At 55.5% G+C, this 13,396-nt stretch overlaps 6 protein-coding genes across 6 annotated transcripts; 1 reads left to right on the forward strand and 5 right to left on the reverse strand.

Moving 5' to 3' along the window:
* Positions 1 to 43: 43 nt before the first annotated feature.
* CLUP02_16739 (LEA domain-containing protein) lies at positions 44 to 4,144 on the reverse strand (the record flags this gene model as incomplete). The annotated part of the gene is made up of 3 exons (XM_049295657.1): positions 44 to 343; positions 406 to 4,019; positions 4,072 to 4,144. The coding sequence occupies 3 exons, from the start codon at positions 4,142 to 4,144 to the stop codon at positions 44 to 46; spliced, it is 3,987 nt and encodes a 1,328-aa protein (XP_049152804.1).
* Positions 4,145 to 5,169: 1,025 nt separating this feature from the next.
* Positions 5,170 to 6,405, reverse strand: CLUP02_16740 (uncharacterized protein; the record flags this gene model as incomplete). The annotated part of the gene is made up of 1 exon (XM_049295658.1): positions 5,170 to 6,405. The coding sequence occupies one exon, from the start codon at positions 6,403 to 6,405 to the stop codon at positions 5,170 to 5,172; it is 1,236 nt and encodes a 411-aa protein (XP_049152805.1).
* A 35-nt stretch (positions 6,406 to 6,440) lies between these two features.
* Positions 6,441 to 7,019, reverse strand: CLUP02_16741 (uncharacterized protein; the record flags this gene model as incomplete). The annotated part of the gene is made up of 1 exon (XM_049295659.1): positions 6,441 to 7,019. The coding sequence occupies one exon, from the start codon at positions 7,017 to 7,019 to the stop codon at positions 6,441 to 6,443; it is 579 nt and encodes a 192-aa protein (XP_049152806.1).
* Positions 7,020 to 9,597: 2,578 nt separating this feature from the next.
* On the reverse strand, positions 9,598 to 9,957 carry CLUP02_16742 (uncharacterized protein; the record flags this gene model as incomplete). Its single annotated transcript, XM_049295660.1, has 1 exon — positions 9,598 to 9,957. One exon carries the CDS (start codon positions 9,955 to 9,957, stop codon positions 9,598 to 9,600), a length of 360 nt encoding a protein of 119 aa, XP_049152807.1.
* A 330-nt stretch (positions 9,958 to 10,287) lies between these two features.
* CLUP02_16743 (uncharacterized protein) lies at positions 10,288 to 10,766 on the forward strand (the record flags this gene model as incomplete). The annotated part of the gene is made up of 3 exons (XM_049295661.1): positions 10,288 to 10,495; positions 10,569 to 10,655; positions 10,726 to 10,766. 3 exons carry the CDS (start codon positions 10,288 to 10,290, stop codon positions 10,764 to 10,766), a joined length of 336 nt encoding a protein of 111 aa, XP_049152808.1.
* Positions 10,767 to 10,879: 113 nt separating this feature from the next.
* Positions 10,880 to 11,761, reverse strand: CLUP02_16744 (uncharacterized protein; the record flags this gene model as incomplete). Its single annotated transcript, XM_049295662.1, has 2 exons — positions 10,880 to 11,293; positions 11,582 to 11,761. The coding sequence occupies 2 exons, from the start codon at positions 11,759 to 11,761 to the stop codon at positions 10,880 to 10,882; spliced, it is 594 nt and encodes a 197-aa protein (XP_049152809.1).
* Between the last annotated feature and the right edge of the window lie 1,635 nt (positions 11,762 to 13,396).

Genomic DNA, 13,396 nt, shown 5'->3' on the forward strand with positions numbered 1-13,396 from the left:
TCCACCGCGCGAGTACAACAAATCATGTAATCATTAGATGCGCTCATTTCTTCTTGCCGCCACCAAGAGCCTTGGTCAAGCTGCCGAGGCCGAGGCCATCCAGCAGGCGGTTGAGACCGAGGGTTCCGAGCAGACCATCGACAATCTTGCCGAGGCCAAGACCGTTGAGAAGACGACCAACCAGGTTCAGGACACCAGTCAGCAAAAGACCAACGGCAGCCAGAATCTGGAACAAAGGCTCGGTGAGAAGTCCCCAGAGAGGGTTGAGCTCAGCCTTTGCCTTGGGAAGGTCCTCAAGCTTGCGCTTGGCACCTTCGACGGTTTCGGTGATGGTACCGGTCAACTGTCATCAACGTTAGCATGTATTCAAGGTCATGATGATATTCGTATCAGAGATAAACTCACCTCTTTAAGGACCTCGGCGAGGTGGTGTTCCTCGGGAGTAGCCTCACGAGTCTGGGCCTTGGCCTTGGCGTTCTGCTGGATGCGTCCATCGGGGTCCAAGGCACGAACGCTGCCGTTCAACTCAGTCAAGAGCTTGCCACCCTCCTCAATGAGAGGCTTAACATCCTTGACCAGCTGCTCCTCGTCACGCTCCTCCTTGGGCTGGCGCTCAGCGGCCTCAATCTTCTGCGTAATCATCTTGCAAATGGGACGGAGACGATCCAAGCCCTGCTCAATCAAGCCACCGAGGTTCTTGGCCAACTTGCGGTCGGCCTCAGCCTCGATGCGAGCCTGCTTCTCCTCCTCGGTCTCCTCGGGAGTCTCCTCCTCCTCGACGATATCCTCGACGAGGGTGACGTGTCCCACGACACGGTCCTTGGAATCGACAACGTCATTATCGCTGTTGACCTCCTTGCCGGAGCAAATGGTGACCTCGCCAGTGGTAAGTCTGCCGATAATGTTTCCATCTTCGTCGCAGACCTCACCGTTCTTGTTGACCTTGCGGCCCTCCATAGGTCCCTTCTTCTGAGGAAGATCGGAGATGGCAGTAACGTGACCAACAACGCGGTCCTTGGAGTCAACAACATCGTTGTCCTCGTTGACCTTCTTGCCGGCGCAGATGCTGAGCTCACCGCTGGTAAGCTTACCCAGAGTCTCGCCATTGTCGCTGACGACGAAACCTTCCTTGTTGACAACCTTGCCTTCCATGGGGCCCTTGGGCTCAGGAATGTCCTCGAGAAGCTCGACATGACCGACGACACGTCCCTTGGAATCAACAACATCGTTGTCCTCGTTGACGGGCTTGCCGGCGCAGGCCTTAATCTCACCAGAAGTGAGCTTGCCAATCACGTCGCCATCCTCATCAACAACCTCGCCGCTGCGGTTAACCTTGCGGCCTTCCATAGGTCCCTTCTGTCTCTCGGGAGCAGCCTCGGGCTCCCAGCGCTCAGCTTTTCCGAGCAGGTTGCCATTGCGGTCGAGAATATCACCATCCTCGTCGATGGGGCGGCCGAAGAGAACCTTGGCGTCACCCTGGACAAGACGACCGACAATGTCCCCGGAGGGAGTGACAATGGTACCGTCCTTGGCGACAGTGCAGCCAGGGAGCTCAGCGAAGGGACCCTCCTTGGCTCCCTCACGGTCACCCTCAGCGACAAGCTCAGCTCTTCCGATGATGTCACCGGATTCGCTGCGGACATTTCCTTCCTTGTCGCACATACGACCGATCAGGCGCTTGATGTCACCCTCGACAATGCGGCCATAGATGGTACCGTCCTTGTCGACGACATTGCCAGCCTTGTTGACACGCTTGCCAGCGAGGGCAGAGTTGTCAACAGGTACCTCCGGTTCAGGCTCAGGCTCAGACTCGGGTTCCCAACGCTCGGCCTTGCCAATGGCATTGCCGCTCTTGTCAAGAATGTCACCGTCGTCGTCAACCTTCTTGCCCTTGAGCTTCTTGGGGTCACCCTCAGTGACACGACCGACGATGTCGCCCTCAAAGAGAACGTGTCCGTTGGACTCGACGGTTGCGCCAGGGAAGTCCTCGAAGGGAGCAGGCTCGCTAAGCTCCTCACGCTCAGTCTCGGGAATGGGCTCGGCCTTGCCAATAACCTTGCCGCTGTCGTTCCAGATCTCACCGAGCTCGTTGGCCTTGCGACCAACCAAGTGCTTGAGGATTCCGGAGACGATGCGACCGACGGCCTCACCCTTGTCGTTGACGAGGTTGCCAGCCTTATTGACCTTGGCACCCTTCAGAATGGAGAAGTCAATGGTGTCCTTGAGAAGCTCCTCAGCAACCTCAGACTTGAGCTCGGCCTTGCCAATGATGCTGCCGCGCTCGTTGACAATGTTGCCCTCGGCATCGAGGGTCATGCCAACAAGTTCCTCCGGGTTGCCCTCGGCGATGCGACCGATGGAAACATCGTCGAAGACGACCCTTCCTTCCTCGTCAACCTGGGCGCCAGGGAACTTCTCGAATGGCTGGAGAAGCTTGTCGCCGGCAACAGAGACGGTGCGCTGGTCTTCGGGAATGGCAGAGCGGATGGTGCTGAGGACGCTCTTGATATCATCCTTGATGGTAGACTTGGGAGCAGACTCAGAAGCAGCGGTGACGTCAATGTCAGGAACATCGCCAGTCTTCGCAGTAGCGGTCTCGGCGACATCTTCGATACCCTCCACACCGGAGTCCACACCCTCGTCGATGGCCTCAAAGCCCTCGCCCTCGACACCCTCAGTGACACCCTCGGTCTTGGGGAACTCGCCAGTCTGAGCATCCTCGGGGACCTCGGATTGCTCCTCGGGGTTTTGCTGATTCGCCCAGTCCTCAGTGGCATCGGATTCACGAGCAGTCTCGGCACCGGACTTGGCGTCCTCAACCTGAGAGGCTAGATCCGAAGGAAGCTTGGAAACAAGGTCGGTGGGAAGCTTGGACTGAGCGTCGAATGGAATCTGCGATACGGGGATGTCGGCAGTCTGGATATCTTCCGGAAGCTCACTCTTCAGACCGTCGGGAATCTGCGAGACGGGAATGTCGAGGGTAGCGATGTCATCTGGAACACGGGACTGAGCATCAGTCTGGGCAGTGCCCGCCTTCTCAGTCGCGTCATCCTTGACGGTCTCGGCACCCTCTGTCGCCTCTTCGATGGGCTCGGCGTCGACCTCTTGCAAATCACTCTTGCCGTCGATTGTCGATTGTTCTGTGAGGTCTGTCTTGGCGCCTTGGGAATCTTCAGTCTCTGTTTGGGTGTTCTCTCCGCCGGTTGTGAGCTTACCATCAGCGTCAACGTCGGGTTGCGACTTTTCGACATCCTGGAGATCGATTGGGGCAACCTCTGATGTTGTCTCGTTGTTCTCGAAGAGGTTCTGCTTCGCGTTCTCGGTCAATGAGGCCTTGTCATCTGCCTCCTCCTTCTGCTCAGCAAGAAGCTGGGTGAGCTTCTCATCCTTGTCGGTGACAGACTGGTCGCGGTTCAATGGCTCGGTGCCACCGAGGACGCCGCCAAGAGGGCCACCACTTTGGCTCTGGCCCAAAACACCTCCAAGCAGGCCGCCGAGGGCGTTGTCTGAAGATGTGCCCTTCTCGGACTGACCGCCGAGAGCTCCGGTAACGTTGCCCAGAGTATTACCGACAAGGCCGCCTTGGGAACCCTTCTCATCTTGACCACCACCAAGGACGCCGCCGAGCACACCGCCCTGGCCTTCGCCCAGACCAATACCCTTGGTCAGGTCGCCGACAAGCGGTAATGTGCGGTTGACAGTCTGAACAGTGCCGTCGACAGTGTCGACGATGCCCTTGACGCCCTTGGTGGCGCCCATGATGCTGAAGCCACCGCCCTCCTTGGTCTCGCCCCCTTCCGTCAACTCGCCGAGGGGAAGAGCCTTGCCGATAACGCCGCCGTCCTTGCCGATGATATCGCCTGTCGCGGTAACGACGTTGCCGACAAGCTCTCCGGCCTCGCCTTCTGTGACCTTGCCGACAGTCTTGCCGGTCTCGTCTACCACCTCACCGGTCTTGCCAATGACACCGGCAACGAGGTTGTCGCCATGGTCTTGAATATCTTGCTCGACCGAGTATGCTACGAAGGGTCAGTGTTCGACTCATCATGAGTCGTGTGTAAGTGAACTCACTTGACTTCTGCTCCTCACCCTTTCCCCAACCACCGGGCATGCTGCTGCCTGACTTGGATGCAGCTCCGACCATATTGTTTGTCTTCTTATTGTTTCTTTCTTGTTGTTCTTGTTCGTGTCTTGATAAAAATTCGTTGTACTCAGCGCTAACAGGGTATCTTAGAAAATGTAGCTGTTCATGAGATGATTGCATTGAATTGGGAGAGGAAAGTCAAAATCCGATACAAAGACCTGCCGGTCAGACGTCTTATACCTCAAATCCTCCAACGCAAATCAAGTTTCCAGCTGAACGTCGGCTCCCAATCTTACGTCAAGGGGAGCTCAAGCTCGAGGAGCTTCCCTCGTCTATCGAAGCTCTGGCCCTTGCTCGCGCCACAGGGTGACTTCATGGGGGGAGGGATGGCCAGCTTGCCAGTCGCCCATCATGACGCAAAGCCACACCTCGTCCGAGCCCTTGGACGGCTGGATCCCAGCTATCATGACGCAACCTTACTTGAGAAGGGGAGATGCACCTTGGGGTATGGTGTGACAGTCAGCCAGCCTGGGGAATTACCATTGGTTTCCTGATCGATCGACGGCCACCTTTCTTGGAGACGCTCAGTTGGTGTGGCTAGTGCTTCCCGGGGGTCTCCCTGCCCTGCATCATTCATTCGTCAGTTCCTCCACACACAGTCCCCCCGGTCACTTCCAACAACTTTCTTTTCCAAAATGCGGATTGCGAAAGTTCATGAAGGCTGGACTCGCATGCACAGCGGACGTCATGACGCTGTTCGAAACACGAAAAATCAACTACTATTCGTCACGCTCTGCAAGTTCCCAAATCACCATCCGCGTCTATGCGCCCGCAAGCATCCGAAAGTCTCGCCCTTGTTCTCCTTTTCAGCCTCACACATCGGGCCAGGTAATGGGTCTCGAAGCCACAAGTTTGTGCAAACGGTTCGTTGCCAAGTTCTGTCTGGATGGCAACTACGATTCAAACCCTGGCCTATGTCTATCTCACTACCGTCTGAACGCCGCCGCTTGCTAGTATCTACCGCTGGTTCCAGAACTCCTGAAGATCAACAACCCATCCAAAATACGTAAATCCCATTACATGGCTCATCTGGTTCCTATATGGATATTGGGATTCCCACCACCGTGAAATACAGTTGGGATCTTGATGATGAGCTGAATACCATCATTGGTTGACTTGACGTCCATGAATATCTCGGACGGGCTGGGAGTATCAGCTGATGGCTTAGACTGTCGATGAGCAGTACATTGAGGGCAGCTAGTATGCGTGTCGGGCATGTAACCGGGTCGAGGATTGCTGGACTGGTTTGAGCTACTCGACTGGCCTGTCTGCTGAACAGACTTTGCCAGAGGAGCGCCGTCAAAATGACCGACGACATTGTTATGCTTGTCGAGGATGTTCCCCAAGTGGTCCACCTTCAGTCCGTCTCCCATGCCTTCAATGGGCTTAGGAGACGGAGGCGTTGGTGGAATGGTATCGTTCTCCGCTACGTAACCGACCACCTCGCCGTCTTCGCTGAAGATCTCGCCCGTTACTGAGACTGGTCGTCCGATCATGGACGGCAGGTCACCTTCCACACGTCCAAGCACTTGACCATTCCAGTCCAAAATGTTTCCAAACTCATCAACGTACTTGCCATCCAGACCTTGCGCTAGCTCAGCAAGGTTTGGGGGCAACCTAAGGTCTGAAGACAGAGGTGTGACCTTTGGGATCGCGATCGGGGCATTCTTTTCTTGTGGCTTCGGGGTGTTGCCTTGCGACGATGATTTGGCATCTTGCGAGCCCTCGTCTATGCCATTGTCTGTGGTCTCGGTTGTCGGCGGTGTTGATGCCTCGGGACCCGTTTGGTATTGTGTAGACGATGGCCTCATTGGGATAGGTATCTCCCGCGAGCCCTGCAGGTGGACAGGCCCGCCTTGCTCTGGTTGTGGGGTGCTCGTGTAGCTAACCTGTCGATGAGGATACTCCGGAGGATTGGTTTCATGGAATGGCGCCGGCGAGGAAGCTGCCCGCGACTGGGAGTTCAGACGAGGCAGAGGCGGGCGTGAGAAGGTGGCTTTGGGCGCCTCTTCCACCCCAGCCTGTCCATCCTCGACCTCGACAACCTCATACTCATCGTGCCGGGAAGTATGATCATGATCGCTGGCTCCAGCCGCAGGTCGTGGCTCGGTATGGTGCATAGTGTGCGACGAGGATTCCGGGCGCGCAGGTACAGGACTTTGCATAGATTGCTGTACAGGCGGCTTCGAGGCAGGGCTGTCGGGTTCGTCGCGGAGAGTTTGGAGTGGAGTCTGCTGAGCAGGAGCGGACGCCGTCATCATTGGATGATTCTGTGGGAGAAGAAGGATGTTCCGCGTCAGCTAGGCCTTGCTTTCAAAGAGAGGGGAAAGGGGAGGGAAGGGAAGCGAGGCCAGGACCGCCAGCTGTAAAGGAATGGAGAGCCGGCAACCCACCTGAGGATCGATCGACCGACCTGCTTGCTTGCTTGCTTCAGAGAGTCTGGGCGGCGGTTGAGAGAGAAAGTGAGGTGTGAGGAGGGACGGTGTTCGGTGTTGCTGTCGAGTGCGCGTGAGTGCGTTTCTCTCGGTGCACCCCTTGGTCGATACACGCGGGCAGAGGTTTTCTGATTGCTCGCGGGGCGCGGGCAGCGGTTCTGCAAGGCCTGCAAGGCAGAAGGGGGTTGGCTGAGTCGTTGTGACGTCAGGTCAACGATGAGATCGAGAGTGGATTCTGTCTTGTGTCTGCCGAGACTGGCAACTGGGGCAACCTTGGGGTTCCAGAACTGGCGAACGGGGCGACGGTTCACGTTGACTCCTTGCCAGGCTTGCTGTGCAAGGATGGGACTGTTCAAGGACTTGTCGAACCGAGATCTGTTGACTCCACAGTGTCTCCAGATACACGCAAATGTCTCCACCGGGTGCTTCGGAAACGGCATGCAAAGAAGCACGAGAGGAAGGGATCGTTGGCGGGTGGTGAAGATGGCAGAATGGGAACGAGGCAAGACTCCGAAGATGGCGCCGAAAGAGCACTGAGATTGGAAGCAAAAGGTCCAACAAGGTCTGGAAAAGCCTGTTTTCCTTCGAAACACGAACGACTGTGCGAACGGCCGTGGTGCTGAATGGTTAGGCTGGCGCCTGAGCTACTGTACGGACGGAACGCACGGCTAGCCGTCAACTGTTGCTGAAGAGCACGGTGAGTGAGCATGAGCCTGGACATTCATACACGTGCGTCGACGCTATCTCAGCTGGGTTGATGGCAGTCCGGGGGTACTCAGTTGACCCATAGGAAGCTTCGAGCTTACCGACCACACACCGACCACAGACTCTGGAAAAGGCTCTTGACATTGACCCAGCCGAAACACTCAGAGTTCAGATGTGGCTCATGATTGTTCAAAGGGCACTTGGTGGGAAGAATCAGCTTCATCAGAAGCTCGGGTTGGTCCTCATGCCCGAACAGCTTCAGCAGACCTTCAGAGACGTCTCGAGTTTGTCAATGGACGAAGGCCGCGTGCCATCAACGCCACAACCGACACAGGCTGGCGAAGGATGATCTCGATGGCAGCCTGAAGAGGCAATGAGACGCAAAGAGGCGAAGAAAAAGAAAGCCGACAAGAGTCCAGACCGTTGGAAATGAGACGGAGGCAGTACGATCGGCGCGATACGTTTATCGGCAGGTGGCTTGACGATTGAGACTGGTGAAGATCGCTTGACTGACATTTTCACAGCGACCAGGACGACGTTGAACGTGAGTGGCTGATGCTCCCACCCGATGCGCCGGGATGCGACGCAAAAATTTCCCGTTCAGCCACGGTTACCCTGCACGTCTAGCGTTTTTCGACCGTCTCCGTACGATTGCGAGTGTCTCCGCCACACAGAGTCGAGACGGTACTGTGGATACCGTTTACCGGGCCTTCTTACGGATATGAGGTGGGGAGACTTTGAGAGGGGAGCAAGGGGGGGCCGTTCCACCGTTACATTTGGCGGCGGGCGACCAAAAAAGACGACTCACTCACACACCAACTCAATACTGGGCCTGAGTTACATCGCATCATGTGGCTGCTTCGCTGCGGCAACATTGGACGGACAGGGAGGGCCGAAGCCGCTCTGTGGCTTGACCATTGACATCGGCCAGCCAAACTCCAAGGTTCTTTCTTCCTTTTTCCCTCTATCTCCATGTCTCGGTGAGCACTTTTGACGACGCGAAATGAAGTCAGGATCCCAGCATGATCCCGTCAGGACATTGAAATTTTGAATGCGTTGTCTCTGGGCAGAATAAACTAACGCTAGTTAAGCCCAGGAGCAACGACGCATGGAAAGCAAGGCACAACGAGTATTGTCTGCAGTAGTCTCTGGCGCCGTCGCTTTCCAGCTGTGTATCCAGCCACTTCTTCCAGGTCCTCCAGCCGACACTCCCACGCCTTCGTAATTCGCTCCCGATGACACTAGCCTCTGGAAGGAATGGGCAACCACACTGTTGACTGTGCTGGTTGGGTGGGTGGAGAGCACCCCACCGTCGCATTGGAGATTTGCCCCGTCACCGAGATCAACGGCGCCAGACGTGAAGCGTGAAACAGACGGAGGCTAGTGGAAATTGGCGCTACAAACGGTTGCTGGCCACCGTCTCCGCCCCTTGGCATGCTTGACGGCGGATGTCACAACACATGGCTCTGCCTGTTTTTTCGACGCTACTCCACACGAGCTTGGCAGTTAGCGGGTGGCTGAGGGCATTGATGGTGTGCTGAAACCAACGACACGCGCTAAGTCTGTCAACAGAGTTGATTCGCAGTTCTATCGAGGCTTGGGATCATTGGCGTTCTCAGGCCCTGTAGGATATGTCCCTTGAGTATGGGGGGAGTGTCAGCATACTGAGATATGAGTGAGGTAAGTTGAGGGAAGGTGAGGGCGTGTGTATGGGAGCTTGTCACCGATGGCTGCAGCATCTCATCATTTGATTGGTCTTGGTCAAGTATCATTCGTTAAAAGAAACTGTTCAGAATGCTTTGGCTAACGTCGAATAGGATACCCATAAAACTTCCCGAAATAGCGTCCGTATCTCATGATGTCGATGATGCACAAATCCTTCATAATACACGCGGCAGATGGATCCCGATATCCCATCCGTCCACCAACTCCTCGAACCCTTGCTGGCCCAACCGTTTCTTTTTACGGTTGGGCTGTAAAAGCGGGCGACAAAAAAAGAAACCCACACATTCCATCAGACTGGGTCGAAAAGCATTTCGCCCACTGTTCAGACCCGCGACTCCGTGTTGTAAAGAAATTCGACGATAAGAATGTCGTTTTAAGATTGGTCCCTGTGGAAAACGTCTCTCAGTTCCTGATTAAAAGACGAGGTAAAGCCCATTAGCCCATCTTGAACTTGGCTACAAGCTACTAACTAGCCCGTGCTTGCCTGCGAATAAGAAGGGAGGACGAATCGGAGCTCTACCTAGCGCAGACAAGAGGGAGGGCCGTAACTGTGGAGGGTGAGGGGGAAGATAGAGAAATGAGTGGTACTTACAAGAGAGCCAGCTCGAGGTCACCGTGAATGCGTGCCTTCAGCGTGATCTCAATGTCGAGGTTGAGATCAAGACGCAACCGAAGGGTGTCGCTCTTGTCACCACCACCGCCGCCTTGCTGTTGCAACGCACCACCAGCAACGTTGCCTAGTGTGTTCTGCACGCCGTTGGTCACGCCGCCAACATCACCAATGCCACCGAGGTTGTCAAGAGGGCCACTTGATTGCTGCTGGCGTCTCTGCATCTGCCTGCGTTGCGGGCGCTGACGGCGCTGAGGCTTCTGCTGCTCGCTGGGTGCTTCCGAGGTCTCATCTTCGGAGGCGTACTTAGTGTTGTTCTTCTCGCGGGGGGAGGCCATTGTGACTGATGAGTTTGATGAAGTTGATGGTTCAAAGACGGGCGAATGGACTTTCCTTGGTGTGAAGGAAGGGAGAACTGATATTAAGGGCTTTTTGTCTACCGGTAAGTTTGGAGTGTCTCTTCAAAGTCTGATTCTGTCCAACGACTCTGGATGAGGACGCAACATATAAGTGATTCCGGACAGTATCCGGAAGGGGTCAAAACAGGATGTAAAAGCTTACACCCTTTCCAGCTGATGAGATCATGTTGGACCCTGGGGCATCCAGGATTCCCATCTCTCACTGCTCTCACCCCTTCTAGATTTGCGTCACACCACTCGACTCTCTCGATGTTCTGGACCGAAATGACGTTGAAGAGGGCCAAGCGGCATGCGTGCGGAGGGGAGGGGGGGCGGATTCACTGGGGCCGCTGGGGCATTGGTCTTGTCTCATGCTCGATGCGTCCCCGATCTGCCTATGCCGTCGAGGAGGAAGCGCGGCCAACCCAGCCCAACACATCCCGGCGCTCCCAAAAAACACCAAAGAGGTCGAGATGGTGTCTGCCATCCCTGTTCCTTTTCGGATTCAACGCGCACCTTTCGCTGGCTTGCACCCAATCATGCATTATCAGACTCGCACCACGGACTTGCGATCACTGGTGCCGCCAATGCAGGCATGACGCAGCATTACTCTATTCCTGCAACTAAACAAGCTTCTTGTAAGTTGGTTTGAGCTTGCAAGCTTGCTGAATGCTATGCACTGACGATGTACGGGCTCACGGGTTACAGATGCCAACTATTCCTATCCTTGCAACCTGCAGAACGCCTAGAGACCTGTTCTATTTGCACGTTCCCCCCAAAGCTCCGAGACTCCTGGATTCCCCCCGGATTGTTCCAAAATTTGACACACACTGAGTTTATCCTTCTCGATGATCTGGCTCGCCTATCCTTTCACGTAGGCGCTTTCAATGCCTAGCGCCATCTGCCGCCTGAGAGCTATCTCCATACAGTCCTCGGGATCATAGCCCTCCCGCAACCGCCCATCCGGATCCCAATATGCAGCCCACCTGCCGTCCTCCTCCAGTACGGCTACGAAGCCGAGCCCGCTTCCTCTGAGTGAGAGATACCTCTCATCGTCAGTCCAGCCCCAAGGTCCTATAACATGGCCTAGGGTATCTTTGCGGCCCCCGTGGCGGAGTGCTCTGCTGTCAGCGTCGACGTAAATCCAGTTCAACATGGGCGGGTCTTCCGCTATCGTTGATACCAAGGCGCGCATTGGTGGTTCGCTGGGGTAGTTGAAGTAATACCCTGAGAACTTGTGCCCTGGAGCCGGTGCCAGACTATGACTTATCCATATCTGCGGGGGAGGATGTGCGTGTTAGCCCAACTGAGATGCGTCGCAAGGTTTCCAAGTTGGCGAGGGAGCTAGTGTAAGTCAAAACACGCGGCGAGGTTGGCCGAGTGGGTGTGCCAACCCTCGCAAAGGGTAACGGGGAAAAGAGAAAAGCAAGGAAAAAGAGAAAGAGCATGCAGATGTCTGCAGACGCGGGAACGGGGGTCGATTGGCGATCGAGAGGGAAGTCGGAGGGAGTGTGAAGGGCGTTGGATGTGGGCTGTTGGCTGTTGGTTTGTGGGCTTTGCTCACCTTGTTGTCAACAACGATACATGGGCACTCTTCTTGCTTGCCGTCAATGGTCATTGTCGCCGTGAGGCTGAACTTGGCCTGTTCTTTGGCAGCGGCATTCTGCTTCTTCTGAGCGCTTACGGCCTGACCAGTGCCGATGACTGTGGGTATGGCGGCGATGGCGAGCAGACCGATAACCATGTTTCGAACTTGTTTTCCGAGGTGGGCGACTAATAATGCAGGAAGGGTAAAGTGGGAATCAAGGGACGAAAATCCGGGCGAGTGACTGTGGGCGGTGGGAGACGTTGGCCTTTTCGAGTGAGAGTGGGCACAGGGACGAGCTCAAGTGAGTTGAAGTCAAAGTTCTTTGGAGCCTCGCCGTTGCCTGTTCACAACTCGAGGTCTGCTTCGTGTCGCGTCGGGACTCGGAAACGTCAAGTTGGCCCAAGCCGTGGGGTCAAACCGGTGCGAGCGTGTGTATGGATCAACGGATTTGCAATGATCGTTGGGACGTGGTTCGGGGCCGAGTTACTCTCTTTGCTGCTGGAGTCCTGAAGATCGATACCGGAATGTCACTGTCTCAGAGGGCTTCCGAGGGACCTTCTTTGATGGATTCTCAGAAGAAACAGGTTTACGGGGTATGTTCTATGGGGTTCGTGTGGTCATCATATCGAAAGACTCACGCACGCCCTGTGCCTCGCGTCTCTTCTCCTCCCCGCGGCGAGGAGTGGCTGGCAGGCGTGGCAGGTCTGGGCCGGCTGGTCTAGCGGTCACGGCACGGTACGGTCAGGCATCGAATATCCCTCTCCTTCTCCTCTCTCAGGCTCTCTCTCACTCTTCTTCACAAAAGTCTGCGGGCCACATGCACCCAGCGCCTGGACGAGAAGAGAAGTGGAAGTCATTCTGGATCGAGATGCCCGTTTCGGGTACCCCTGTCTGGGGTCAGCCCACACCCAATGCTCACGTTTGGTGTGGTCCACAATATGCATGTCTAGACCGTTCGCTGTTCTCTGCATACTCCATTTCTTTTTTTGCGGTTCGATACTTTGATACATTTTACGAATCCTCTTTAAAGTGCAATACATTCACACCCCATCGACGTCATTCTCTCGAGAGGATTACACTCGGGCTTAGTCTGCTTTGACTCCAGATCCCTCCCCATCCTTCACTCACGCTAGGTTCATAGACTTTTCCAACATGATCGACCGGGGTAGCTCCCGAAGCTCTTTGCTCGCAACGCAGCAGAGTGCTGAGTTTCGACCAACCACGGCTCAAGCACGCATTTCGGGTCCCAGCCCGTCGACGTCACTCTCTCAATCCTCATTCTGTTTTGTTGGTCCTCTCGCATAGTTGGTGCTTGTCTACCGTTATTGCTAGACTGCTTTATCGCCTTATGCCAAAGGACCTCTTACACGCCCCCTCTCTTCTTGTGTCTAGGGACCCTGTCGATCGGGAAGGACGGGCTGGCTGCAGTTTAAGTCGCCTACGTGCCTGCTCGCTGCTCTTCCCGTACCAGGTGCCAGCATACGGTGAGCTTTACCACAGGTGAGGGAGTTCGGACAGCCGCTGCTCCCCCGAAGCAGAAGATCAAAAATCTTGATTCTCATCCAAAACCTGTATCGAATGTGATATCACAGCGGCGGGTCCAAGTCTATACACGTGTTTGCCAGGAGGTACACGTCCCTCCCCTTGTACCGTTTCCCCAGTATTATCTGCCAACAGTGACATTCTCCCCTCGGAAGTCAGAGGCCAACCTGGGTCTCGCGAAGGTCCAGACCTCATTCGATTGTAACCCGTTGCCTCTCTCGAGTCTCACTCCCACCCGCCCATGCCACT

The sequence above is a fragment of the Colletotrichum lupini genome, chromosome 9, assembly GCF_023278565.1.
Source record: "Colletotrichum lupini chromosome 9, complete sequence".
In the NCBI taxonomy this organism is placed as follows: domain Eukaryota; kingdom Fungi; phylum Ascomycota; class Sordariomycetes; order Glomerellales; family Glomerellaceae; genus Colletotrichum; species Colletotrichum lupini.